At 42.0% G+C, this 25,530-nt stretch overlaps 1 protein-coding gene across 18 annotated transcripts in view; it reads left to right on the top strand.

Annotated features, from left to right (window-relative positions):
* POU2F1 (POU class 2 homeobox 1) overlaps positions 1-25,335 on the top strand; it is a 121,827-nt gene extending 96,492 nt beyond the window's left edge. For 15 of the 18 annotated variants that reach the window (XM_040670481.1, XM_040671296.2, XM_040671195.2 and 12 more), the window contains 7 exons: positions 2,348-2,489; positions 4,630-4,775; positions 6,627-6,806; positions 9,454-9,559; positions 10,377-10,722; positions 11,554-11,642; positions 12,925-25,335. In XM_040670481.1, coding sequence (XP_040526415.1) covers positions 2,348-2,489; positions 4,630-4,775; positions 6,627-6,806; positions 9,454-9,559; positions 10,377-10,722; positions 11,554-11,642; positions 12,925-13,235 — 1,320 coding nt within the window. In that variant the 3' untranslated portion in view covers positions 13,236-25,335. 18 annotated transcript variants of the gene reach the window in all.
* Positions 25,336-25,530: the final 195 nt, after the last annotated feature.

Genomic DNA, 25,530 nt, shown 5'->3' with positions numbered 1-25,530 from the left:
TTTATTTAATTGTATAATTGGATAATTAGAGATCTCTATCACTTCAATTTCCTGTAGTTGGATAAGCAGACTGCCTTTCAAAGGGTAAAATAAATTTATTTCCAGTAGCACTGTAAGTTTTCTCAAACCCAGCCCCTCTTGTTTTTCAAAGATTGTTTGCACGGAAAATTCATCACTTTCTATATTCTGCCTTCTCAGTAATACAGAAGACACTGAATTTCAGCAGTGTCTTCCCCCAAAAGTGTCCATAGTAGACATATTTATATCCTGTTGTTTAACTGTTTTTCTTAAAAGTGTCTTTGTCTCTGACATGCAGAGTTACAGTGAAAGTATTGCGTCTTAGTGTTATTGCAGTTATGGGACTAATTACTCAGGACAGATTGAAGCTATGTGAACAAACATTTTAGACAATGTTATTTTTACTCTCTACAAAATGTTACCTCCTCTAGTCCATCTGAACTTCAGGGACGGGGCATCCACAACTTCTTTGGGCAACCTGTTCCAGCACCTCACCACTCTCTCAGTGCCCTGACATCTAATCTAAATTTCTCCTCCTGTAGTTTAAAACCATTCCCCCTTGTCCTATCACTTTCTACAGACAAGCACACATAATAGTGATGTACCTTATAATCAGTCTCATTTAATTACTAGAGCGTCATTCAGTCTACAACATAGATCAGACATCTCATTCATCCTCTGTTCCATCCAAACTTTCAGTAGCCCATCCCAGAATATAAAATTCTCATTCCTATTCGTAAATTTCTTTGCCTACATCTGCAATGCTGCCCTGCCACCTTTTGGTATTGAAAACTACTGACAAAGAAATGGTTAACTATTCATTTTAAATCATACGGTAAATGTTAGTAAGAACAACATAGATATCAGAATTAAATTTGGTCGGGGACTGGAGCAAATTTCATAAATCTCTCTTCCAAGACATAGAACAGCTTATGTCTAAAATGGTTTATATAGCTGGGTTTTCTTCATAAACTCACTAGAGCATCCAGGTTACTTCTCTTGGAGTGATTTGTGAGTTTTGAAATGCGCAGAATCCTGGGATATGAGTAGAGATTTCCTCAATTTTCCTTTTCTGTTTGAAGGGCTTACAAACCAATTGTTCTGGTCCTCTTCAATGAAGGAGTTTGTTTTCTTCATGCAGCCTGCACAATTTACTTACCAAAGGCTTTCAACCTTGCTTGGATGTGGCCACTCTGCATGCTGTTAGTTTATTTGTGTCAAGCTGTGGTTGTGGATCTGACCTAAAGGAAGATGAGCAAGCTTTATGCACCATCAAACTAACTCAGTCGCAATTAAACTCCACTAACTGTGCTCAAGCTCTTCAGTCTTTTCTTCTAGGCTTTTTGTCTATCATTTTTTGTGTTTAAAAAAAAAAAAAAAAAAGATATCTAAATTAAACTAATGTATAGCACATAGTGAGAAATGACTAAATTTTCTGAAAAGACAAGACCTTCATGCTGTAAAACAAAACCCGAAAACATGCTGTTCATAATGACCATGATCAAGAATGGATCTTTATCTTTTTTAAATGAGACTTTCAAAGCATACAGTATGTGGAAGCAGTATACGTATAGTTGAGCAGAATGTCTGAAAGGTATCTAAAACTAAGTTTTGAAAGACAATAGCGTGTAAAGAGGTGATCATCTGTCTGTTAATTTCATGGATAGCTTTTGGCAGATGCGTATTGGTAGTGAAGACTACCATTAGTCACTATTTGAAATGATTGAACTTCTTGTGTGCTTTGAAATGCTATGGGGAAAAGTTTGATTTGAACCTCCGAAGATACTAAACAAAACAAAAGTTCAGCTATGAGTATTTTTCCATTTATTTAAATGTGACCTAAGTTTGTAGACAAGCCTCATTCATCTCTTCAAGAGTGTTTTTCTGCTAATTTGAGGACGTAAACTCACTGTATTTCTGCTTATTTGAACTTTTCTTCATTGTTGTGAAATATGTGGAGACTTAAATCTGCTCCCAAAGAGAGTTTGGCCTTTCCCTTTTTTTTTTTTTTTTTTTTTTTTAAGAACTAAGAGAAAAATTGCAAGTTAATATTCAGTGGAATGTTTTGCTTAGTGAAAACGCTAAGAAGATAAAGCATGAGGGATTTCCTGGAAAGAGCTACATAGTTAAACTGACTGAGTGAAGTTTGAAAATATGACATTTCTTTATCTTTATTCGCTTTAGCATGAATCTTTAGTGCTGAGCAAGTTTCTGTGAAACTGAATTCCATGCAGTAGAGGAGTCACTAAATACTCAAGGATGTTGACAGGATTCCTTGCTTTGGAAGTACCTATGTTAGTGAATCCCTTTTTTCTCTTTCTTTGTCCAGGGTGATGTTGGGCTCGCTATGGGCAAACTCTATGGAAATGACTTCAGCCAAACTACCATCTCTCGCTTTGAAGCCTTGAACCTCAGCTTTAAGAACATGTGCAAGTTAAAGCCACTTCTGGAAAAGTGGCTCAATGATGCAGGTGAATGAGTCTGTGTATTTCTTCACCAGCCTACCAAAATCAGTAGGATTCTGAAAAACTCGGGAAAAAAATGCTTCGTTGGTGCCCTTATGGTTTTATGAAGCCACTAATCTATGTTCATGGGACAAAAAAGGGTGTAGAAATAAGTGTCCATTCTTCTCTGTTTGTGTGCCCACATATGTCTGAAATAGTTCCACTGTGAACTTCTAGAATTTTGTTCTACAGTCAGCTGAATAATTGCATGGGTTGAGATGTAATGTGTGTCACGGTTTTCCTCCTTCACGTATGTCAATGCATATAACTTCTAATCCTCCTCTAGCTTTCTTTTTCAGATGTGTAATAAGAGAGAGTTGCATGCTTTGTTGTTTCAGTAAGCAGAGCTTATTGCATTCATCTCCTCCCACATCCCCTGTGTGCATTCTTTTCATCTCACTCCCAGAGTCCTTATGAGCACTCTCTCTCTCCATAGGAAGAGTTATTTGTTAGTTTTTTTCTTTCCAGAATGATTTTTTTTTTTCTTGGGAGAAAGTTACTCATGATGTTAGTGTTACAGTGAAAAAAAAGGAAAAAGAAAAAAAAAAACAAAAAACACCAGGTGCTAGGTGTTAGGATAGATAATGTCAGTGCTGTCAGCTTTTTTTCTTTGGAGTGTACAGTTGTACATAGTATAAAACTGATGGATCTGCTAAACAGATGGCATACACAACTTGTGCCTTCCTATTTTTATCAGGATGAAGAGAGCTTTATGCTATTACCTACAGTATTCCCGTAAGTTTTGTAATTAACTGAATGCAGTGTAGAAATTTTTTTCTGCATTGGAACAAGGAAGTGTCGTTCTATTGTGCTTGACGGTTGCAACCTTAGATAATCTAGGTCTATGATAGGAAACATAAAGAACTTCACACTGCCTGCTCTAGTCCACAGGACGACGGTCCCCGAACAGCTGACATGAGGGAATGTCATACTTTGCTTTTCCTGCTAACACGAAGAAATACTTGGATCTGTAAAGTGAAGTTAAAGACTGTTAGCAGTGCTGGGTTCCTTTGCAGCCTGGAAGCTAGGAACCATAGTCTTTGGCTCTCATTCAGTTTCTTGAAAATCTTTGAAAGAAAGATTTGTGTGATTATAAAGGTTTTTCAGTTATTTTGGGGTAAAAGCAGGCAGCAGAGGCATAGCAATGACCCCTTCCATTATGTTACATTGGAGTGTTAGAATTCACTGTTACAGAACTTGGTTTGTCCTGTGGGATTTTCAAGACGGAGAAGGGATCCAGCAGATTTATGGGTACTGTTACTGAAAAAAAATATAATCTAGAAAATAAAGTGGTGGATGTACTTGCCCGTTTGAGCCTACGAGAGTGGTGTTAAGCATTATGAACTATGTCATCTACTTATCAGACACAAACCCCAGTGCAGGAAGGGATCTTCAGTGTTGCTCAACCATAATTGGTCATTTTGATTGAGCTTCCTTTTGGAACCTGTCAGTTGGTTGTTTTGCACTTTCTTATGCAGAGTGGGATAAAAGTGCATCTTCTCTTTGCTGTTTGTGGAACCAGAAAGGATAGGATTAGCGGTTGACAACTGGAGACCTTCTAAAGCTAAGGAGGGGGATACTGCTAGATATGGAGGCTTTCTAGCAGAGCTGCATAGCACAGACTGTCTGCTAAGATCTCCTGAGAAAAGAGGTTTAATGCTGTGAAGCTGGCTGGGAGTTTCTTCTTCCTGTACTGTATTGCAGAGTAGGTAAAGGAAATTTCAGATTGCTCAGATTTTTTCGTAGTTTGTGGTTTATTGCTGTGGCTTGTGGATATCAACTGCTGCATTTTTTCCTTAAACTGTAGTTGCAGTGTAAGAGTGTAGGTTGGAATGAGATAAGGGAGAAAGAAACTTTGTATAGGTAAAACAGAAGGGGTACTCTGGTAGAATACAGGAGCAAAGACAGCACCTTCCTGGGCTTAACTCATAGATTATAAGTTTCAAGTACAGCAATTAATGCATTTGATCTTCAGAAATCTCTGTATATCTGAAATAGATACAGAGTGGATTTTAGCATGCCTTGCGCAGGTGAAGAACACTTACATTATAAGTTGTGCTGCATTCAGATAAAATCTCTTTATTTGTATTAATTTATTTTTTTACAGAAAACCTCTCATCTGATTCAACTCTCTCCAGCCCAAGTGCCCTGAATTCTCCAGGGCAAGGAATCGAAGGCGTGAACCGTAGGAGGAAGAAACGCACCAGCATAGAGACCAACATACGTGTGGCCTTAGAGAAGAGTTTCCTGGAGGTCAGTGATGCTGTTGTTCAGGTTAACCTATAAAGAAATGAAGAAACTTCTGTTTAGTGTTGCACCTGCTAGAACAAAGCCATTACCATACTACTTAGGAAAATGCTTGTACTAAAGGAGGTAAATTCAAAGACTGTTTCAAGGAGCACACAATCACTGTCTATTTTAATTAAAAAAAAAAACAACAACTAAAACAACAAGAAACATACATACATCCCCACCAAAATCTCATTAGTTCTTACAGTTCATTGACTCAGTGTTTTTTGCAATCCATGGTGGTGAACAATAGCTCAAAGCTTGATATTGTGCAAATCAAAAACAATAAAACAGAATTACCTTTTCTGAGGATGGATGAATGGGTAACAGTCTCAACACGCATAACATTCAGTTTTTAACTACCTTTGTGCAGCTGTATGTGCAGATGTATGTTCTATTTATTTATGGGAGATGCTAAAAGAAAGCTTTCCAATCAATACGTAGAGTTCCTAAAAGGATAAACTTACAAGTCAGATCCTTTCTCTCATGAAAACTCATGTGGGCTTTGTCTTCATCACCCATCTTTGAGGAATGTAGTTTACCAGTGGTAGAAATTTTCCTGTCACTTGGAAAATGTAGGGCAAAAGCATCTACTATGATCTCTCTCTAGAGAACATACCACTGAGCAGAGTATGTGTATAAATAGCCTATCCAGATTTCTGCATGGTGAAGGAGAAGCTATAATGTAAAGCTTCTGAAGGTAATTTCTCACCTTTCAAGTCCCGGCAGACTGGAGGCTGGCAAATGTGACACCCATCTTCAAAAAGGGCCAGGAAGATGATCCTGGTAGCTACAGACCTATAGGTCACACCTCGGTGCCCAGGAGGGTTATGGAATGGATAATCTCAGGAGCCATCTTGGACCAGTTAAAGGTCAACCAGGGGTTCAGGCTCAGTCAGCGTGGGTTTACGAATGGTAGATCCTGTTCAGCAAACCTGATATTATTCTATGAGAGGGAGTATTGATCTGCCTGAGGGAAGAAGGGCATTACAGAGGGACCTGGACAGACTGCGTTGATAAGCCAAGGCAAACTGTCTGAGTTTCAGTAGGGCCAAGCGTTGGGTCCTGCATTTCGGTCACAACCCCAGACAACCCTGCAGGCCTGGGAAGGAGTGGCTGGAAAGCTGCCTGATGGAAAGGGACCTTGATGTACTGATGGACAGTCGGCTGAATATGAGCCAGCAGTGTGCCCAGGTGGCCAAGAAGGCCAATGGCATCCTGGCTTGTATCAGGAATGGTGTGGTGAGCAGGACTAGGGAAGTACTCGACACTGGTGAGGCCTCCCCTTGGGTACTGTGTTCAGTTTTGGGCACCTCAGTACAGAAAGGACATTGAGGTGCTGGAGCAGGTCCAAAGAAGGGCAAGAAGGCTTGGGAAGGGCTTGGAGAATATGCCCTATGAGGAGAGGCTGAGGGAACTGGGGCTGTTTAGTATGGGGAAGAGGAGGCTGAGAGGAGACCTTATTGCTCTCTTCCAATATCTGAAAGGTGCTGGGTTGGTCTCTTCTCACTGGTGACAGGTAACAGGACGAGGGGAAATGGCCTCAAGTTGTGCCAGGGTAAGTTTAGGAAACACTTCTTTACAGAAAGGGTTGTTAAGCACTGGAGTAGGCTCCCAAGAGAGCTGGTTGAGTCACCATCCCTGGATGTGTTTAAAAACCGTTTGGATGTTGTACTCAGGGACATGATTTAGTGGAGGGTTGATAGAGTTAGGGTAGTATCATTAAGTCATGGTTGGTCTTGATGATCTTAAGGTCTTTTCCAACCTGAGCAATCCTATGATTCTATGATTTTATGATTCTATTTGTTTCCTTAGAACCAAAAGCCTACCTCGGAGGAGATCACCATGATAGCTGACCAGCTAAACATGGAGAAGGAGGTGATCCGCGTTTGGTTCTGTAACCGGCGCCAGAAGGAGAAAAGGATCAACCCACCCAGCAGTGGTGGAACCAGCAGCTCGCCCATCAAAGCAATTTTCCCTTGCCCAACCTCACTGGTAAGAATCAAGAATCTGTGTTGACAGAGACCACTGGAAAAGAAAGTTCTGCTCTGCACACTGTGGCAATTGCACATGCTACACCTTCTTTGTACAGCAGATTTGTTCTCACAAGTTTATCTTTTACTGGCATTTTAAATATCCTTCTTGCATTCTGTAAAAGCGAGAGAAAGCTTAAATATCAGGCACTAATCAAGTCTTCACTTCAGGCATTTTATTTAGCCAACTCAGGACTAAGTATTCTGGCTAGGAAATTTGCATTTATGTTGTTGCTTTGGAAATATGCCAGATAGTAGCCCATGTTTATATCTGGATTTTCTCTCGACAAAACTGTTTTTATAATACAGTAGTAATAAAAAATGCTTAGCAGTTCTACCCCTCCTGCCTTATTTTGGCTGCAGTGGTAAGTAGGTGAGCAGCAATAAATCATAGCATTTGAGGACTTAAGACATAAAAGTCCAGTGTTACTGTTGTTGTCACTTTTATTCAGGAGTTATTATATCAAGAAGGCATGGAACAAAGGAAAAAAATAGCTAATACTCATGTAATTAATTTCCCAAACTTGTATTTACCTCAGGTAAACACAAACTTCATGAAAATATGAGTAACAAAACACTTGCATCAAGGTTCCTTCAGCTCCTTTGCTACCAATGTCCATGGAGGTCTGTTTTCATAAATAGAAACAGTAGCTATTAGATTTCATAGTAGCTATGGTAATAGGACTGTGGTGGAATTTATGTAGCCTGTAGTTGTCTTTTTGTAGTATTTATTCCACCTTCATCATTGTAGTAGCTAATATCTTCCAGTACTTCATTAAATCATTAATTTTGGTGATGTGTCATTCTTTCCCTTCATCCTTGTCTCAGGATGTGTGCATGCAACTTCTCATTTCAGGGGAAGGGATATGCTAACTGTACTTAGTCCTTTTTTTTTTTTTTCTTTTTTTTCCTGTTGGAAAGCAAGGCTACATGCCTTGTTACCAAAGCAGAATACAGTGAGATTGGTTAAAGTGTGCAAACATTCTTGGACAGCAACTTAAGAAAATTTCCCTACGTAAATTTCTTTTTAATTACCAATGGCCACTGTATACGAGAAATTGAAATGTTAACAACAGTATCCATTTTATCAGTGTTATTTCACTAAGCGTTTTCACTCATTGTAAGCTTCTCTTAAGACTGTATTACCATTCAGATGGACATTCCTCCCCCACCATCCCCTAGTCTTCACTGGCTGTATGCTCTGTTGATTCCTTTTGTTGGCTCTGGAGACTGTGTCCATAGAATGATCGGACTCAGTTTGCTAATTTGGCTACAAATTAACCACGTGAAGAATAATGATTAATTTTTAGTAGTACGTCTGGATAACCAATCTAACTTCCACACTGACTGTGTAAGTGCTAGAGCTCTGAGGCAGGATTGGAGGGGAACGCTGTTTTTGATTGTAACCTCCTTTTGCATTGGCTTAAGTCAGTCACTGTAACCACAAGGGTTAGCTGTATTAATTTTAGGTCATTCGCTGCCCTGAAATATTGATTCTGACTTTGGCCTTAACTGTTCAGTGGACAGTTGACAGATGTGTAGATGCGTAGGCTGCGTTAGTGGGAAACGTACTGTATGTCTAGTTCTTCTTTATTTCATAGACTATTTGAGATGGACGGAAAGCTCTTAGACCTGTCCCAGTTGCCCCAGCCTTGTTTAAAATGCATAAAGCATTTGACTTCCTATAAGAGGATATGCAGCATGAGAGAGATTTCTCTGATAATGGACTTCGGTAAGAGATGGGAAAGGAGGAAGGTTTTAGCCTGTATTCTTAGCTGTGTTCTCTTGGGCAATGTTGAAGTATTAATTTCTCTCATTGGTGTAAAGCAGCCTTCAAATATTACTGTTAGACACTATTTCTTGTCCACAAAAAGTCCTTTTTTTTTCTTTCTTATATTCGATTTTTATTCACAAGCCTATTCTGCAGCTTTAGTTCTTATGGTGTATTTTCTCCACAATATCTGAAGTTGATTTGTAGCTTGCTTGTACTAAGCTGTCCGTATGTTAAATAAGCTAATGTCATTTGGATGTTGTAAAATTTAGAGAACATTCCTCTAACGTAAGGAAACTTAGCAAAATAGAGCTCATAGGTTGCTTGAGTAAATATGAAACGTTATGCTGTTTATCCATGTAAACACGTTACTCTAAATACCTTTGTTAATGTTGCGACCTCTCAATCATTTTATCAGAGAAAGAGATTTGTAGCTGAAAAGATGTTTAAACAAAGGAAACACCATATATTAATAATATCTTTTGTAACTCTTTGTGTAAGAGTGGCTCTATTGAACAAGGTTCTGTCTTTGGTGGGGAGGGATAGGTGGAGGGCCAACTTGCAGTCCTGAGACAGTATGGATATAATGGATATACCTCCCTTCAAATGCTGAATAATTAAGAGTAAAGATATTGCTGGTAATAAGAGTAGGTAGTATGGCTAGCCCACTGAATGCTGAAGTAATGGATTTAGAAGATCCCTTACTAGTTAGTTTATGTGCAGTATTTTCCCTGGTAATTTCCTCAGCTGAGGATGAGAAGAAAGAAAGGCAAGTCTAGTTGCTAACTGCTTTTGTCTTTTTAACAGTTGAGCAGTTGTATTCTTTTTTGACCTCCAGGTGGCAACCACGCCAAGCCTTGTGACTAGCAGTGCAGCTACTACCCTGACTGTCAATCCTGTGCTCCCTCTGACCAGTCCTGCTGTAACTAGTTTGTCAGTCACAGGTAAGGTGCATGCCCTGACAGTTTCTTGACAATTATTCATTTATTTTTAGTTGTCAGGTAAATTATGATGTCAAACAAGTAATTGAGGTTTTATAGAGGTAAATATTTTGTTGGATTTCTAGTGTCCTTTGTTGTAGTTATCTGGGAGAAATCTAGAACTCTCTGGGATCTACTGCCTTAGTTTTTGTATAAAGTAGGTATTGGGTTTTGATGTATGCAGTGCGTAATGAGATGTTTCAGACAGATATCCATAATCTGCTTGGCTGGAACTGGAAAGCAGGAAAGAAAAATGCCTTTATGATAGATAAGAAATCTTTGAGATATTGTGAACTCATCTTTTATATGTTGGTTCCAAGCATTCCTCTTCTCTCAACTTCAAACAAAGCTTCTGGGCAGATTTGCATTGCCCCCATGTTAATCTCTACTGTTTTCCCCTTTCAAATTATTCACGTCTTTCTTTATCTCAGTAGCAGTCACACAGGTATCTCAGGGCATCCTTGTCATTGTTCTGCATTACTCTACTCTGAAACTTCAGTCTTGGTGACCATTTGGTTAACTTTCCTGGGGAAACAAACACAGATGCTAGTGAAATGAAAGGTGCTGCCTCCTATTGCTAGCTTGTAGTGCTCCTCAGCCTCCTCTTGAAGTGTCGTTCCATTGTAGACTGAGACTCAAACTCAGCAGAGCCAGGCTTCTTGGTTCTAGAAGAATGTGTGTTTATCTCCCTTTTGATTGGATGTGCAGTTCAGTTCAAGTGGTTAGTGGTTTCTGCTCAGTTCTGGCTTTTGTACTGATATAACCAGACTCAATCTTTTAGGCACAACAGAAACCACCTCCAACAACACAGCAACAGTGATTTCAACGGCACCTCCAGCTTCTTCAGCAGTGACATCACCCTCCCTGAGTCCTTCCCCTTCTGCCTCAGCCTCCATTTCAGAGGCATCCAGTGCCAGCGAGACCAGCACAACACAGACAACCTCCACTCCCTTGTCCTCCCCTCTTGGGACCAGCCAGGTGATGGTAACAGCATCAGGGTTGCAAACAGCAGCAGCAGCCGCATTACAAGGAGCTGCACAGTTGCCTGCAAATGCAAGTCTTGCTGCCATGGCTGCTGCAGCAGGACTAAACCCAGGCTTGATGGCATCCTCACAGTTTGCAGCTGGGTAAGGATGAATTTTTCACACCCTTACAGGTTAAGTGGCAGGAGAGGGACGGAGAATTCTTGGAATAATTTGTGTGGTCTTTCATGTATTGCAGTTTTCTGATAGCTCATTTAGCAGTTTTAGTGTCTTTTACCTGAAATTCTGGAGGTTTGCTTATAGATGGCAGAGTTACCATTTCCATCAGGGTACACAAACATGGTTTTCATTTTACAGATAAAAAAGCTATGTTGCAGTGTTGTAATTTGCAAAGTCATCTATCCTACTGCTGACTTTGACTTAAGAGCTGCAACTTATCAGAAATCATTGAATCATCCCAAATGGAGAGTTGACCTAGGCCCACTCGTCATCTCTGTTTCCATTTCTCAATCACGATCAGGAAGCTGTAAAAATGCATAATATGTGTTGTTGAAGGTTTTGCTTTAAAAAGCATTGCTCTGAGAGATGGCTCTTTGTTTCTTCAATTCCTCTTGATTGACATCTGTCTTATCTGAATCTAGGAGGTGATGATAGCTATCTAACAAGTTACAGTTTCCCAAAAATACATTACAGGAATATTTTACAGCTATGATCAATGCAACTTGTACTTACAGTGCCTGTACTTCAGGCATATTACTAACCACAGAGCTGAAAGGCAACATCTGCTCAAAATATCATCAAAGAAAAAAAAATGAAATAAACTGGAAACTGGATTGAGGCCTTAATCTTCAGTGTCCCCCCTTTGAAAATATATATATATATATGATCGTGTAGTTCTAAACAGTGGCCACCTTTTCCTAAAAGTAACACTCTTTCCCTTTGTCTTTGTTTCTTCCATGATCTTGCTTCCTGCAGAGGTGCCTTACTCAGTCTCAATCCAGGGACATTAGGTGGTGCTCTCAGCCCAGCCCTGATGAGCAACAGTACACTGGCAACTATTCAAGGTCAGTAAAGTACTTCTTAATGCATCTCCGTTGAACTTTCTTAGCTTTGTTGTTCTCTACCGAAAAAAGGAATGCTGACTCTTCAGAACTGGACATAAGTGTTGTCAGACTAGAGGTTTTTCAAAATTCAAATGCCCAAATTCATTGTATGTATCGTGGATTCAAGAGCGGGTACAACTTCAGAAAGTAGATTAGAATCATGTATAATCTCATAGAGATTCACAGAAGGCCTTTAAGATACCGCATGTGATCTGGAATTTATTTTCTTGTCTTTGCCCCATAGTTTTAGAGGCACATGTGTCTCCAGCAGGTTGGAGATATGCATTCTGTAGCTCTTCTGACATAAGCTTGAGCAGGGTTGCACTGTTTTGAGATCTGTAGGAGAGCACTTCTGAGAAAGACTTGATCCTGGCTTCTTCTTCTCAAACATCTTTTAAACAAACGAGTGAGAAAAATCCAATCTCCAAAACTCCTTACGTAGAACTTTAAATTCATAAATCCGTATTTGGAGGAGTAAAGCTTTGTTCTGCAACTGCCATGCAGTCAAAAATTTCCACTGACTTTGAAAAGTAAGAGTTGTTCTCACTGCATTGTTTGTCATCTGTGGGGGGAAAAAGAAAGTTGGTGCAGGTGCCTTAACATCTAGCTAACCTTGTGTATTCAGACATCTTAGGGGTTGGACTCTATGATCTCCCTGACAAGCCCTACAATTCTGTGATTGATTCTGTGATCTTCTAAAGCAGCTTCACAAATCTTGTTTGCAGGGTCCAAGAAAGAACCGTTTCACAAAGGGTCACAGATAAATAAATATATGAGATCATAATCTAAGGCAGACTGAACCCTATAGCCTTGTGAGAGTAGGTTGTAACTGCATTTATATGCCGTAATTTAAAAAGTTACTCTCAAGGTTACATGACCTTCATCTTGTGATAACTGTTGTTTCAAGTGAACACACATCTCAACCCATTCCAAGTTACCTGAGTGCACAGGTTTTTCATTGACAGAAAACATAGAGCAGTGTTGCAGTAAAAGAGCTGAAAAAAAGCTTGATGGAATTAGGAGCAGGTGACAGAAGCATTTTAATATCTGCAAGGTCTTATCCACCCTTCATAAGGAGTTGTCCTTTAAAAAAAAAGAGTTACACGTGATGTCTGTCATTAGTGGTGTAGGGAGCATTCACATCAGTGAAGGAAAGTGCAGAGCCCTGTTGCTTTTAGGCACGTTTTACATTGTTGCTTACTACTGATGTTATCTCCTCCCTGCTTAATTTTCCGTTTTTTAGCTCTTGCATCTAGTGGCTCTCTTCCAATAACATCACTGGATGCATCTGGAAACTTGGTGTTTGCCAATGCTGGAGGTACTCCTAACATCGTAACTGCCCCTCTGTTCCTGAACCCTCAGAACCTTTCTCTGCTCACCAGCAACCCGGTTAGCTTGGTCTCTGCAGCTGCAGCCTCCGCAGGGGCCTCTGGACCAGTCGCCAGCCTTCATGCCACCTCCACCTCAGCCGAGTCCATCCAGAACTCTCTCCTCACGGTGGCCTCTGCGAGCGGGGCCACGTCCACCACCACTACTGCCTCCAAGGCACAGTGAGCTGGGCTGAGCTGTGCTGCCAGCAGCCTTTTTCACTGTGCAGTGGGATTGGCTGCCAGTGGGGTTTATGAACTGAAAAATGTGATGGTCATCCTCTCGCCGTGTTGCTGGGGACAAGGGAGAGAAGGAGAAATATTAAAAAAAAAAAACAAAAAACAAACAAAAACAAAACAAAAAAACAAAAGCAAAACAGGAAGGATTTAAAGCTGGGACAGACATTTGCCTCATTTTATAATAAACACTGTCTTTTCAGGATCGCTTCATGGATCGGAGAACTTTCTAACCAAAAATGTAAAAAAAACAAAAACAACAAAAAAAACAACAAAAAAAACACAAAACAAAACAAAACAAAAAAAAAAACACAAAAAAAGTGAAAGGACTACTTATCATTTCCAGCAGTCACAATGACAAGTTAAGGTGGGTTATCAGTTCAAACATAGGACGGGGATTTCTTGTTCCTTTTTGGTCTAAATATCTTTCTTTTTTAATTATCATTTTATTGGTCTGTTGTACAGGCCATTATGTCATACAAGGTGTTTATAATCGTATCAATCTTATTGGGGGTTCCTTTCTTAACTGGTACAATTTAGGCAGGCCTGTATTACTGGTGTATCTCTATTATTATTATTATGATTATTATTATTATTATTTTTATATATATAGTTTGGACGCATTTGTCTATTGCTCCTGGATTATTTTCAGTGAGCTCCCATGCCATGGGGGGAGGGTGGGAGGGTGGAGAGGAAGAATGAGCACAAAGAGACTTTCTGTCCTAATCTTCTGGGAACGTTTTGAACAGTTTCCTCATCCTTAAATTTGTCTGACGTCTACTTAGAGGGGTCAGAAGGATTAATTTCCATCACTTGTGCAGGAAGCTCAGTGTAGCAGTAGAGATGGTTGTGTGCAAAGTTCCAGGCTGGTCTCTGCTCTTTGAGCAGAGGTAGGAATTAGTTGTGAACCACAGTTCTCCTTCTCTCAATTATTTAGACAAAATGGCCAAACTTTACACTTAGCTTCGTGTGCATGGTTCCTCTTTACTTCAGAGAGTGGAATTTAACCTCCTGAGTCTAGACTGTGTGGCATACTGATGGCTCTTCTGTCCTATTGAATTGATTTTGCTGTTAAGAACGTACACAAATATTTTAAAGTTACTCAAGCTAATTGGAAGTATATGAAACAACATTTACCGTCTTGGATTTCTACCAGGTGGATTGGTACAGGATTTCAAAAGGCCGGGCTCTCTCTAATCATAGATGCATTCTCCTTCGTTTACTTCTAATGTTTCCAACATTGCATTTGGGAGAATTTTCTAGGGAGAAAGAAAAAAAAAAAAGCTGCTGGCTGCAAAACACCGAAACCAAAACTGTAAGAACAGAAGCTGCCATCTTTGACGCCAACACAATAGAGTTGTCTCTGTTTTTGCACATACCTTGGTGATCTCGTGTAGTCTCTGAGCTGCGATGCTGCTAGCTGTGTAGCAATGGCAATAAGCATCTCTGAGCGGAGCGTCGGGACTTACCTGCCACTGTAACTGTCTGGTTGATTCTGATCCATACAGCAAAGAATATTTATGTGGATGAGGAAGAGTAATGGACTGTACAGAAGTTAGATCTGTATATTCTTAAATATACAATCTAGTATCTGAACCAAAAAGACTTTTGAAAAGAGAAGACTGGATCACTGCAATGCAGTTCACTTTGAACTTCCATTCTGGATGGATTTAACAGTTTCTGCCATGTGTTTAAAACTAGATTTCTTTAAGCTAGCAAGGGTATTAGAAGAGTTCCTTTCCCCCACCCCCTTTCCTGTTGTCACCGGAGTGTTCTGAAATAATGAGCTAATGCAGCTACGTTCATTTTGTTGATGATTCAGGGGGATCCTGGAGTTTCTCATCCAAGATCCAGATGGCAGCAACTTTAAGTTCTACGTGTGCTTTGGTTGGTGACCTGAGCACGTGGGATTTGCGTTTGCACTCAAGTGGCAGAATCCCTTATCTCTCCCCCCCACTGCCTTGGTTTTGCTCTGTTCATCTCTAACTCTCCACCTTCCTGTTTTACTGAATATTTAAACCAATTATCCCCGTAACTTCAAAACTAGTGAACTGCAAGCAGGGAAACTAACAAATGTCCGTCCACCGTTTCTAATGTGTTTTTGATTTTTTTATGTTTTATTTTTTTAAAACTAAGCTTGAACCAAAGTCAATTTCTAGCAAGCTGCTGTACTAATGGACTAGTTTGTATAAGTGCAGTTCAGATGCAGAGAGGCGATAGATGCTACTGACAATTTCTTTTTCATTTGTCTTTTGTTTTTATTAATTTTATATAAAAGTTGCTGCTTGTTTTTAATCTTTTTTTTTTTTTTTTTGGTTGGTTGGTAATTTGTATTATCCTTGGGCAGACTCTTAACTTGACTTTAATTTGTTTTCTTTTGTTTGATGTGTAAATAGAATGGCAATGTCAGGGGTTTGTTAATCCAACAGGTCCCACCCTCATCCCACCAGTATGGCTAAAGTTACATATTTTTGGGGTGTCTGATGTCTCTCTGACTTCAGGCTGCACAGAAGACTTTTAGGGCTATGAATAATACTGCATAAATGTAAATTTCCCACAGTAATAGCTTCAGAGCGGTAAAAGATACAGCTGGGTGAGCTTCAGGGAGGTAGGGAAGAAGTGGAAGAGGAGATGCTGGTACCCACTGTGTTGGTCTGGAGGCCACAGTGTGGTCTACAGTTTCTACCAAAGGAGTGCAGGCCCCATGGGACTTGTGTTCAGTGAAGTAAGAGGATGGGGAAAACTGCAGCTATCATGTTCATTCCTGAGTCTGAAAGTTCCTACTTACTTTCACGCCTGTGCAAAAATACAATTAATCAGGAAGCTTTTTCGTTAAAGAAGGGATACTGTCGGTCTTTGCTCCGATGGATCTTCTATTCCCTAAAGATGTGGCAGGGTGGGGGGCATGGCTGTTGCATATATATAAGAAACACAAAGAAGGGTGGGCCTTAATCAGCATATCCTCTCTCCACAGTTCAAAGAGACTGTGCCATTAGCTGTCTGAATGAGTTTTCATGTCCCATTCTTGCTGGTTTGTGACTGGGAGAGGGTCTTGTTGAGTACATATCTGGAACACTAATGCAGCTTGGATGGTTTATTTATTATAAAAAATCTGCTTTTTTTTCCTGACTACCTTTGCATTGGTCACATGGCTTTGGTGTGAGCACCTTAATACCCCTTTCCCTCCTCCTCTCTACCCCATCACCCTCTTTGGGGCCCAGATTCCAGGGAATTTCTTAGCAAGTCTTTTTCTGAGAGAAACTGGAAACTCAGAATAGCCACATATCTGGAAAGGGCTTGATTTAGCTTGTGGAAGCTGACACAATACTCAGACAGCACATATCCCATGGCTTTACTCACCAGCGTGCTTTGGTTAAACCCCAAATTGGTTTGCTCACATGTATTTTCCTGTGACATCCCAATGACTGACCATTGATCCCAGTGCCTGCTTTTCATCCCCTTGCAGTGCTTTGTCTCGTGGCTGCTGGCAACCTCCGGGCTTTGGGTGAAAGACAGAAATCAGGTGCGTGACTTCAGGGTGTAAAAGGAATGGGTGTGAGATCAAGTACTGGAATTTAGTAAAAGTTTATTTTTTAAATAATCATCTTGCTGACAGTAAAAGTTGATGCATCTGAAGAGACTAACAATTGTACGGAGACTCAGTAAATGGGGTCTTTGTCTGAAGTTCACCAGTGTTTGAAATGGAGAATTATTGCCCCTGGAAACACTGGGGTTTGCATGGTTGCAAACTGGCTGGCTGACAGAGAGCATTCATGTTGCAAACAAAATGATTTTTTTTTTTCTTCAGTTAGGCAAAATAGTGCCTCTGATTCCAGTATAAGTGGGTTTACATATTGAATGGAGGTATTTTCTATGACAGGCTCACGGTCTTAAGTTCTTCCTTTCTTGTTAGGGGAAGATTTTCTCTGAGATTGTTCGTTTCTAGGATAGTTTCTAGCTGCGTGCTGGTACATTTGCTACTGTATTGACTCCTCAGCTGGGATCAGAAGAAATGTCAGTGTGTTAGAATATGTCTGATCACATCTTTCTGAGCTCGTAGCTCTGTATTTACAGACCCGTGGGTTGCTTTTCATATTTGCAAGCATGCCAAAGGACATGTGCAGGAAAAGAGAGCGAGAAACACTCTCTCGTATAGCCAAGGACAAAAACCACAAGATTTGCAGAGCCACAAATATAGATATGCCCTGAAGGTCTAGAAGAACAATTTAGGAAATGGTTTCAGGGTGGGCTGCTGTAAGCTGGTGATGGTTTTTTTTTTCTGTTAGGAAAATTTATTCCTGTTTGGCTTTAGCACAGCTGAACTCCTCAGAATCTGCTCTCTTCAGTCAGTGTAGAATTATTCTTGAACAGATCACAGAAGTACACAGAGATACTGCTGCTTACAAAAGTCACATCCGTCTAAATCTCCTTAAGAGGATTTCTTGTTTCTGAGTTACTACTGTGTTTTTGTCTCAGTAATTTTTATTGTTTCCCTGTGTAGTTTTGAGATGGTGTGTATGTGCATGCTCTCATAGAGTTGCTGGGGAGATAGCATGCTCATTACATGCAGAACCACCTCGTTTGGTTTTAAGAGATTCTTTTTTTGTCCGTCCTATTGGCTAATGTCAGTTGAGCTCACTGATGTCAGTTGAGCTCACTGTTTAGTTTTTACAGAACAAATTAAATTGGATTGCAAAAGTCATTTCGCCATGAATGAGAGATCTGTGCTCTGATGAACCTTCAAGGAGAACACGCTAGAGAGTTAGCTGGATTGTCGTGTAGAAGTGTGCTGCTGCCATTGCTCAGTGGTTCTGTTTGAGTGCTAGTGAGGTTAGTTTGCAAGAGAAAACTAAAGTGCAAGAACATTAGAAGGAAGACATACTCCGATGCGATGGCTTGAATTAGAGACCTTTTAGAACACTAGAGGCTTCAAGTTTGCATTTTATCTTGAAATTGAACAGGCTGGCAAAGATTTTCAATGAAAACAGTACAGATCCTGAAGTATTTGGAGTTGCAGCTTGTGATTTCTTGCACCTTTTAGAGTTAATAAGAAGGATGCCAGCATTGGCCAAAGTAGCTGTCTACTTGTCCTAACACCCAAGAACAGATTTTCTCTTGTAGTGTGTTAGTTTTCCATTTGGTGAAGAGCAATGCGTTGCCTCTGTTTTGCTCCTTCTCTTGTTTTACTTTAAATTCACGGTGAGCATCAGATCTAGACAAAAATGTCATACTTTTGATCCTCTGAAATTCTTTTAGGATGATTAATTCCTTAAAAAAAAAAGAACCTCAGAAATAAACCCTTTTTGCTCAGGGGGGCAGTAAAAGAATGGCTCTTATTAAAATGTGTTGGAGAAAATTCTCTATATGCATCCTCTGCAACAGTTTAAAATATATATGTATTTACTTCTCTTGCTACTGTATCCTAATGCTTTGGTTTGAGATGATGTTCAGATGTCACCTTTGTGAGCTTTGCAGTGTGCTTTGGCTCATTGCACGTTTCTCCAGCCCTGTTACTGAAGGTGATAACAGTGTTAGTTCTGTTACTCTGTGCACATTGCTATGGAGCAACCTTCTTTAAAAGAGAAGTTTCCACTTTATTGTAAATAGAGCCCAGAATCTGCTACAGCTGGAACCATACCACAGACACTCTACAAAAGTATCTGATTCACCTTAAATATCAACTGATATTTTCTTAAGTAAAAACTAACTTTATGAAATTCTTAGAGAGACAGGTAGCTTCTCGTGGCCATTGGGTTGTCTTGGGCCATACAAAATCGGGTGTCTGGCCCAAACATCCAGTGGTTTTAAACCAGAAGTGTAGGTCAATGTATTACCAGGTTAGCTGTATTAAGAGTCCCTAGTCCCATTCTGCCCCAAATGGTTACGTGATGTTTATCCACAGAGCATGAGTACATCTCATGGATATGCTCCAGAATATTGGCTAGGGCTGAATAAGCTAACCTGCTGCTCCCCACTGGATTTCAGGTTGCCAGTTCTCACACAGACAACTTAAATTGTTTTGTATTTTTGTAAGAATACCTCTTTTTCTATCTCCCTCCCTTTCTAAAATAGTAGAGCAATAGAGGATTCAAGGTACAGAATGACAGAGGTTCTACTCTTTTCAGTCATTAAATCTAACTCTTATTGCTGCTTGTGAGCCTTTCTCTTTTTATGGCCAAGAGACCCCTTAAGTATTTAAAAGATTTTTGACAGAGACTTTGTATTTAAAGGGTGCTGCGGCCCACACCTTTTTTGATGTGAGTGGAGCTTATGTAGAGAGGTGTTACAGGGCTGTAGAATCATAAAACGATGCAGAACTGATAACAGACTGACTCATGGCTTGCAGTTCCTTAAAATATTCATATCTTTTGCTCCATGTCCAAATGGCATGGTTCCCTGTATGACAAAAGAAGTTGTTCCAATGCTGTTGGAACAATGAAAAGAGGAGATTCCTGACCTTAACATATCTTTGTGGTCAAACATACACCAACACATGAAAAAGTACTTGATCTTTTTTGGTGTATCTATCTTCTTCGTTCAGCCTTCATTCTCCCACTTCAAATACACTCTTAGCAGGTACCTTCTCTGAGCTGTTAATTCCATGGGATGCTGTTAGAAGGGTGTTAGGATGATTGCACTGGAATTACAAATGGTTTTACCTTGGGAGAAGGGCAGAGACACCTTTTAGCTGAGTAGACAAACACGGTCAGGTTGTATCAGGTACTTCTTTTCTAACCAAATTCCAAATAACGAAGCAACCACCGGGGCTGCTTTCGTTTGGTTTGCACTGCGCAGCTAAGCACTGTCCTTCATTGGAATAATCTGGGCCCCCTCCCACCCTCCCCCTCCCTCCTTGTTCCTTTCCCCGTCTTTCCTCTGTGGAAGGTAGCACCATACAGCTCTGAGAACAATACGTGTGGGTAGCAGCTGGCTTCTGGCACCTTCATAAAATACCTCAGCATAGCTTAGCATTGTCGCAGAACTGGTTTTAAACTGAAAAAATCAGAAGAGAAAAGCAAACTTTATAAATAGTTGAGATAATTCTAGCTGTAGAGTTTAGTTGAACTGATGTTTATTATGATTGATAAACATGATTATGCTGTATGTATTTGAGATCCTGTTTATAGCTTACAACTTTATAGGGTTGGGTGGGGGTGGGTGGATGTTGGGGGCAGAGAAGGGGGTTGACTGTGTTAGAAGGAAAATGTTTGCTCATGAATTTTTTTCCTTGTATCTGTCTTGCCAAAGGAAACATTTTGTCGCTCCTGGGTTTGGGATTGTTGTTTGGTTGGTTTATCTGTGGTCTAATCTGCAGCACGGCACGTGGTGGCATGCAGGTTACTGGTTGGGTTGCTGTTCAGGGTCCTTTCAAGTGTGCGCACACTTCCCTCCCTCTTGGCCCATCCTTACCCTTCGCTGGAATCTAAAGATAAGGCAATGTGTACGCAGGAGGCTCGGGGGAAAGAAGGTGGCTATATACTCAACCGAGACGTAAATCCGTTCCAGTTAGTTGAGTTGCACCAGAGCTGATTTGGGTCCATTGTGTTTGACTTCGGGGAGGGCGAAGAATGGTTGTCACATCTTAATCTATCTGGGAGAGCAAAAGTGAAACAGGTTCCTTTTATCCCCCTTGTCTTGTTACTGAATGTAGGGCTTGTAGTGCTTGATAATAGATGGAAAACTTTTTAAACACTTCCTTTTCTAATAGCAATGCTAATCTGTCTAGACCAAAAACTATGAAAGAAAAACCAAACTGAGAAGTGAAAGCTAACCTACTCCTAACACCTGGCTGGTGTGCCTGAACGGGTTGAAATACTGTGAGACTGTTGTGGGAGGGGGGCTTTGAGGATGGCTGGGAGAGGGAGCGAGTCGTTCTGCTGGCATGTCTCGGCATTGTGGTGAGTGGTGTTACCTTGGGAGGGGTGTGCGGCCCCGCCATCCGCACCCCAAGGCTCCCTTCTCATTTCCCTTCAAGGCCTATGGCATGGGGGAAGAGGGGCGCGTGTGTGAGAGAGAGTGTGCGTGCGTGCAAGCGTGTGGTGATGCGGAGAGGAGCTCGACTCCACTGGGGTGGGAGAATTCCCAGTGGCCTCGTAGGGAACCAAAGGCACTGATACGTCGTCAGCTCTGCTGTTTTCAGAGCGGGTAAGAGGAAAAGCTGGGTGGGTTTTTTTTGTTGAGCTTGGGGTCACTGTCCCTTTCTGAAAGGACCTCATCTCTTGTGGGTACTCCCACCTTTTCTGCATAGAGTTGCTTTGGCTCTGTGAAGACGAACTGCGTGTGGGGCTTGCCCAGTGCTGCAGGTCTTAGGCTGATGTTGGGATACAGTCAGGGAAAACTGTTTCTGTCCTTCGAGTGAGGAAGCAGTGTAGTCTAAGGTCAGAGTCTGTTCAACAGCTTTTGCGTACGGCCCTCCTGTTAGGGGGGCCATAAAGTCTCCTTTCTTTGCTCCCCAAAGTAGCCTTGTACATGTCCATGTATCGTGCTATTGGGCTGAGTTGTTTTATCGTTGAGCTTGGTGAGCTCTTGTGAAGAAAGGGAGGGAGGAAGGGGGCAAGGCGGATTGTCCAGCCGCTCTTCCTCCGGTCACCAATCGGGTTGCAGAACTTCACTGAAAGCTTTACTAATAGAATTGTTGTTCTGACATTATGTAAAAGTGGTATTAATATTGTGTGACTTTTCAAAGAGCTAGTTAGATTTATAGGTAGGTAATAGGGATATTGAAGAAATGACTTCTCAAAGAAAAGAACACTTGGAACAAAAGAAGTGGAAAACAAGGTGTGCTTTAAGGAAAACAAATCTGAGGAAGGAAATGAAACAGCTTGTGGGAGGCGAGGGAAGACGATGCCCTTTGGCGTTCCTTAGTGCTGCTGAGGCTCAGCCCCAGAACTGGAACACACCCCCTCTGCCTTATCTCATCTCTCTACCAAACAGGACCTTGTCAAGTAGCTCAAACCAAAACGCGCTGATCTGTCTTAAAAATGGTTCGGTCTGCTGGTGGATGCCCTCCTGCAGAGCTCTACGTAAAACCATAAAATGCTTAACTTATCAAGGTAGCTTCCCCTGTCCTCACAAAATTCTCTTACCTGTGGTAGGCCCCACTTCAGGATTCATATTGCCTTTGCTGAATTTTGTCACAGCAGCTACTTAAGCCCTATTCCCTGAATGTGATAATGTTGTGTGCGGATGAAGCTGGTGTGTTGTGGTGCTATAGCAATCTGAAATTAGCGAGCAGACGGAATCCAATGGCATTGGAAGCCGCATGCCAAGGGGCAAATGATGGACATCACGCAGCCCCCTCGAGAAATAACCGAGTATGCGAGGGCGCCAGTCACAGTGTCCTGAGAACGAGGCAGTCGAGACAAAACCTTCAGTTCTTCCCCCATCCACTCTCCACACGTCGGCCTCTGTGGCCCTGGTGCTGCCTCCCCTGAGCGAGTGCGAGGGCAGAGCGCCATGCGGAGGAGGTGGAGCCGCCCCACGCCCCGAGAAGTGCTGGGAGCCGGGCAGGCCTCCCTTTGACGTGGGGAAGGGATCGCTGCCAAGCTGCCGCGGCTGTTGGCAGGGGTGCAGCAGGCCGGGGGGGACCCAGGCAGTACCTCTTTGTCCCGCCAGTGCCGTTGTTCCATTTCCTTCCTCTGTGGTAGTGTCTAAGGCTAGGTGTGAGTAGGTGTGGGGTGTTTATCCGCCACAGGTACAGGAGCTGTCGTATACCTCATTTCTAACTCGTAACCGAGTAACTTGCTTTAACTTTCTCCAAACCCTACAGAGTTGCCAAGTCTGCCCTCCCTCCTCTGACGAACACTGAACTCTGGCCTATAGCACCCCGTGACCTGCAGCCCGGGGAGCGACCCCCTTACGCCTCTGAATGTCGCTGCTTAAAGCTACTGCAAAGTGAGGGCAAATTGCAATTGTATCTTATTTCCTTTGGTTACAAGGGGTCCTCTTGATTAGTCTGTGAATCTCCACCCCTCCCTCCACTCTTCCCGCCCGGGGCTGCACAAGGCCCGCAGGCCTCCGGCCCCGCTGCAGACGCGCTACTCGCTGTTCGACATGACCAAAAAACCCCAAACCCAAGAAAAGTCTCCAGATGTTTGATTTTCTTCTTTATTATTTGACAATCCTGGATCCCCACCCCCCCACCCCGCTGCCCGCCTGGCCAGCAGCTGCCTCCCGATCCCGTTCCATCTTTATTTGAATGTAGTTCCCCTGCCCCCCGGGACAGAGAACCTTCATCAGGTCACGGTGGCCGCTATAAGCCGGGAGGGGGCGGTTTCTTTGTTTTGTTTTGTTCTTTTAAAATTTCCAGCCAAAACCAAAGATTTCCTAATGATTGTATAAACTCAAAACAAACAAACAAACCAAAGACAAAGGGCGTCTTCAGCGCCCAGCCCACCTGCGAGGCGCCCGGCGGCGGGGAAGGGGCTCGCCGGGAGGGGGCCTCGCCGGTGGGTTGGGGGCTGAAGGCTTGGGCGCAGGATTGGCTGCTCTGCTGGGTGCTCGAACCCTCTGGGGGCTGGGTGACGTCGATTAATACACGCTGAGGTGCACTTCCGAGCTTTCCCCCCTCCCCCCACCCCCCCGGTCACTGCTTGGAAGAGGCTGTCCTGTTGTGAGAAATCCCTGAAAGAAGAAGAAGAAGCTTTTCATTTCTCCTCTAGCTCCTTTTTTCTATATTTCTTTTATTTTTGCAGCACCACTGTGCAACTATGCATTGTATTTCTCAACCTTTTATGCTAGGTAGATGCCTGTGACTTTTTAACTTTTTTGGGGGGGTTGCAAACGGAGGAACTTTTTACATGGATCTTTTTAATCTCAGTTGATTGGGGGGTGTTTGGTTCTAGGGTCATACAAGCTCTATCCCAAAGCAAAATCCAAATGTTAATATTATTAGCCTGATGCAGATACCAAAGATAATTTCTTTCCTGCAGAACCTTAGACTTGTGTATTAAGTACGATTACCCAGCACTTGCATTAGTCTAACCTCAGTAATTCCAAAGCTTAGATGTATATTTTGGTATATTTCTGGGATATTAAAAAATTGTCGTTTAAATTCTTGTTTGTTTCAGTGTAATGCTCTTAAAGTCATAGCATGGAGATAACTGAACTTGTCCTATTCTTAGTAGTTTGAAATAATAGTATTTTTGTATGTTTTGGGTGTGTCTATGTATGTATTAACATAACGGTTTTCACTGCCTAGGTGTTCATAAATAAATTAAAAAAAAAAAAACAAAAACAAAAACGAAAACGAAGGGTTTTTAAACTGTACATAATGCTCCATGAAGAACTTCCACAGACCGCCAATTTGGATTGCATTTCACTGATGGCCGCTCCCAACTGGGATCCTTGCTTTCTTTTTAAAGAGACAGCATCTCTCTCTCGCCGCGCGCCCGTTAACCTGGGGCTCTTCCTTAGAGCAAAGGGTTCTTCACTGCTCTCAAGGGATGGGCCGAGGAGGAAGGAGCTCAAATGTTGTTTTTTAAAAGCTATTTAATGCGTTAGTTCAAAAACTAGCCCTCTGTGTGAAGAAGGGCCCGTCCTTTGGAACCCAGCGATAGTTCTCAGTGGTCAGAGAACGGCTGCGGTGTCAGAGCAGCCCCTTTTGCTTCTCTTCCGAAACTGAACAGAAGTTCAATCTTAACCTCCTGGCGCTGTCCTCCTGCCCTCCCTCGAGCGCTGTGCCGGGGACCTTCGGGTCAGCAGAGCTCAGGAAGAGCCCCCTGGAGCGCCCGAGCCCGAGGGGTCGGGTCCCACACATTTCAAACCTCGCCAGTCGCACGGGGGGGGCGAGGAAGAAGGTGAAGTGCTGTCTCTTTAAAGATGCCCTTTTATTATTATTATTATTATTATTATTTTCCCAGTGGTTGCCTACAGATAGCTGTAGGCGGTGAGAGATTGTGTAGATTACGGTAAATCAGAATGAAAAGGTAGATTTTGTGTAGATGCATTTGTCTGCTGTAATTTTTTATATATATTAAACTTACTGTAATTGTACAGTTCATTTCTGTTGTAAACATCATTAAACCATTTTCCAAGTGTTTTAACATGTATGCACTTGTTTGTGTCCTGTCAATGTGTGGGGGCGGGCAGTCCCCCTTCCCTGGTGCACCTGCCCCGGCCCACTGCGGGCAGCCCGGGCTGCTGAGAGCTGCTCTGCTTCAGCTCTGCTCGCTGTCTCTGCACCAGAGGCCCTGTGCTGCAGTAACCCTCGTGCTGCAGGACACTCCTGGCTGCGTTGCTGACAG

This window comes from Gallus gallus, chromosome 1, assembly GCF_016699485.2.
Source record: "Gallus gallus isolate bGalGal1 chromosome 1, bGalGal1.mat.broiler.GRCg7b, whole genome shotgun sequence".
NCBI lineage: Eukaryota > Metazoa > Chordata > Aves > Galliformes > Phasianidae > Gallus > Gallus gallus.
This window is presented reverse-complemented; position numbering and strand designations above follow the sequence as displayed.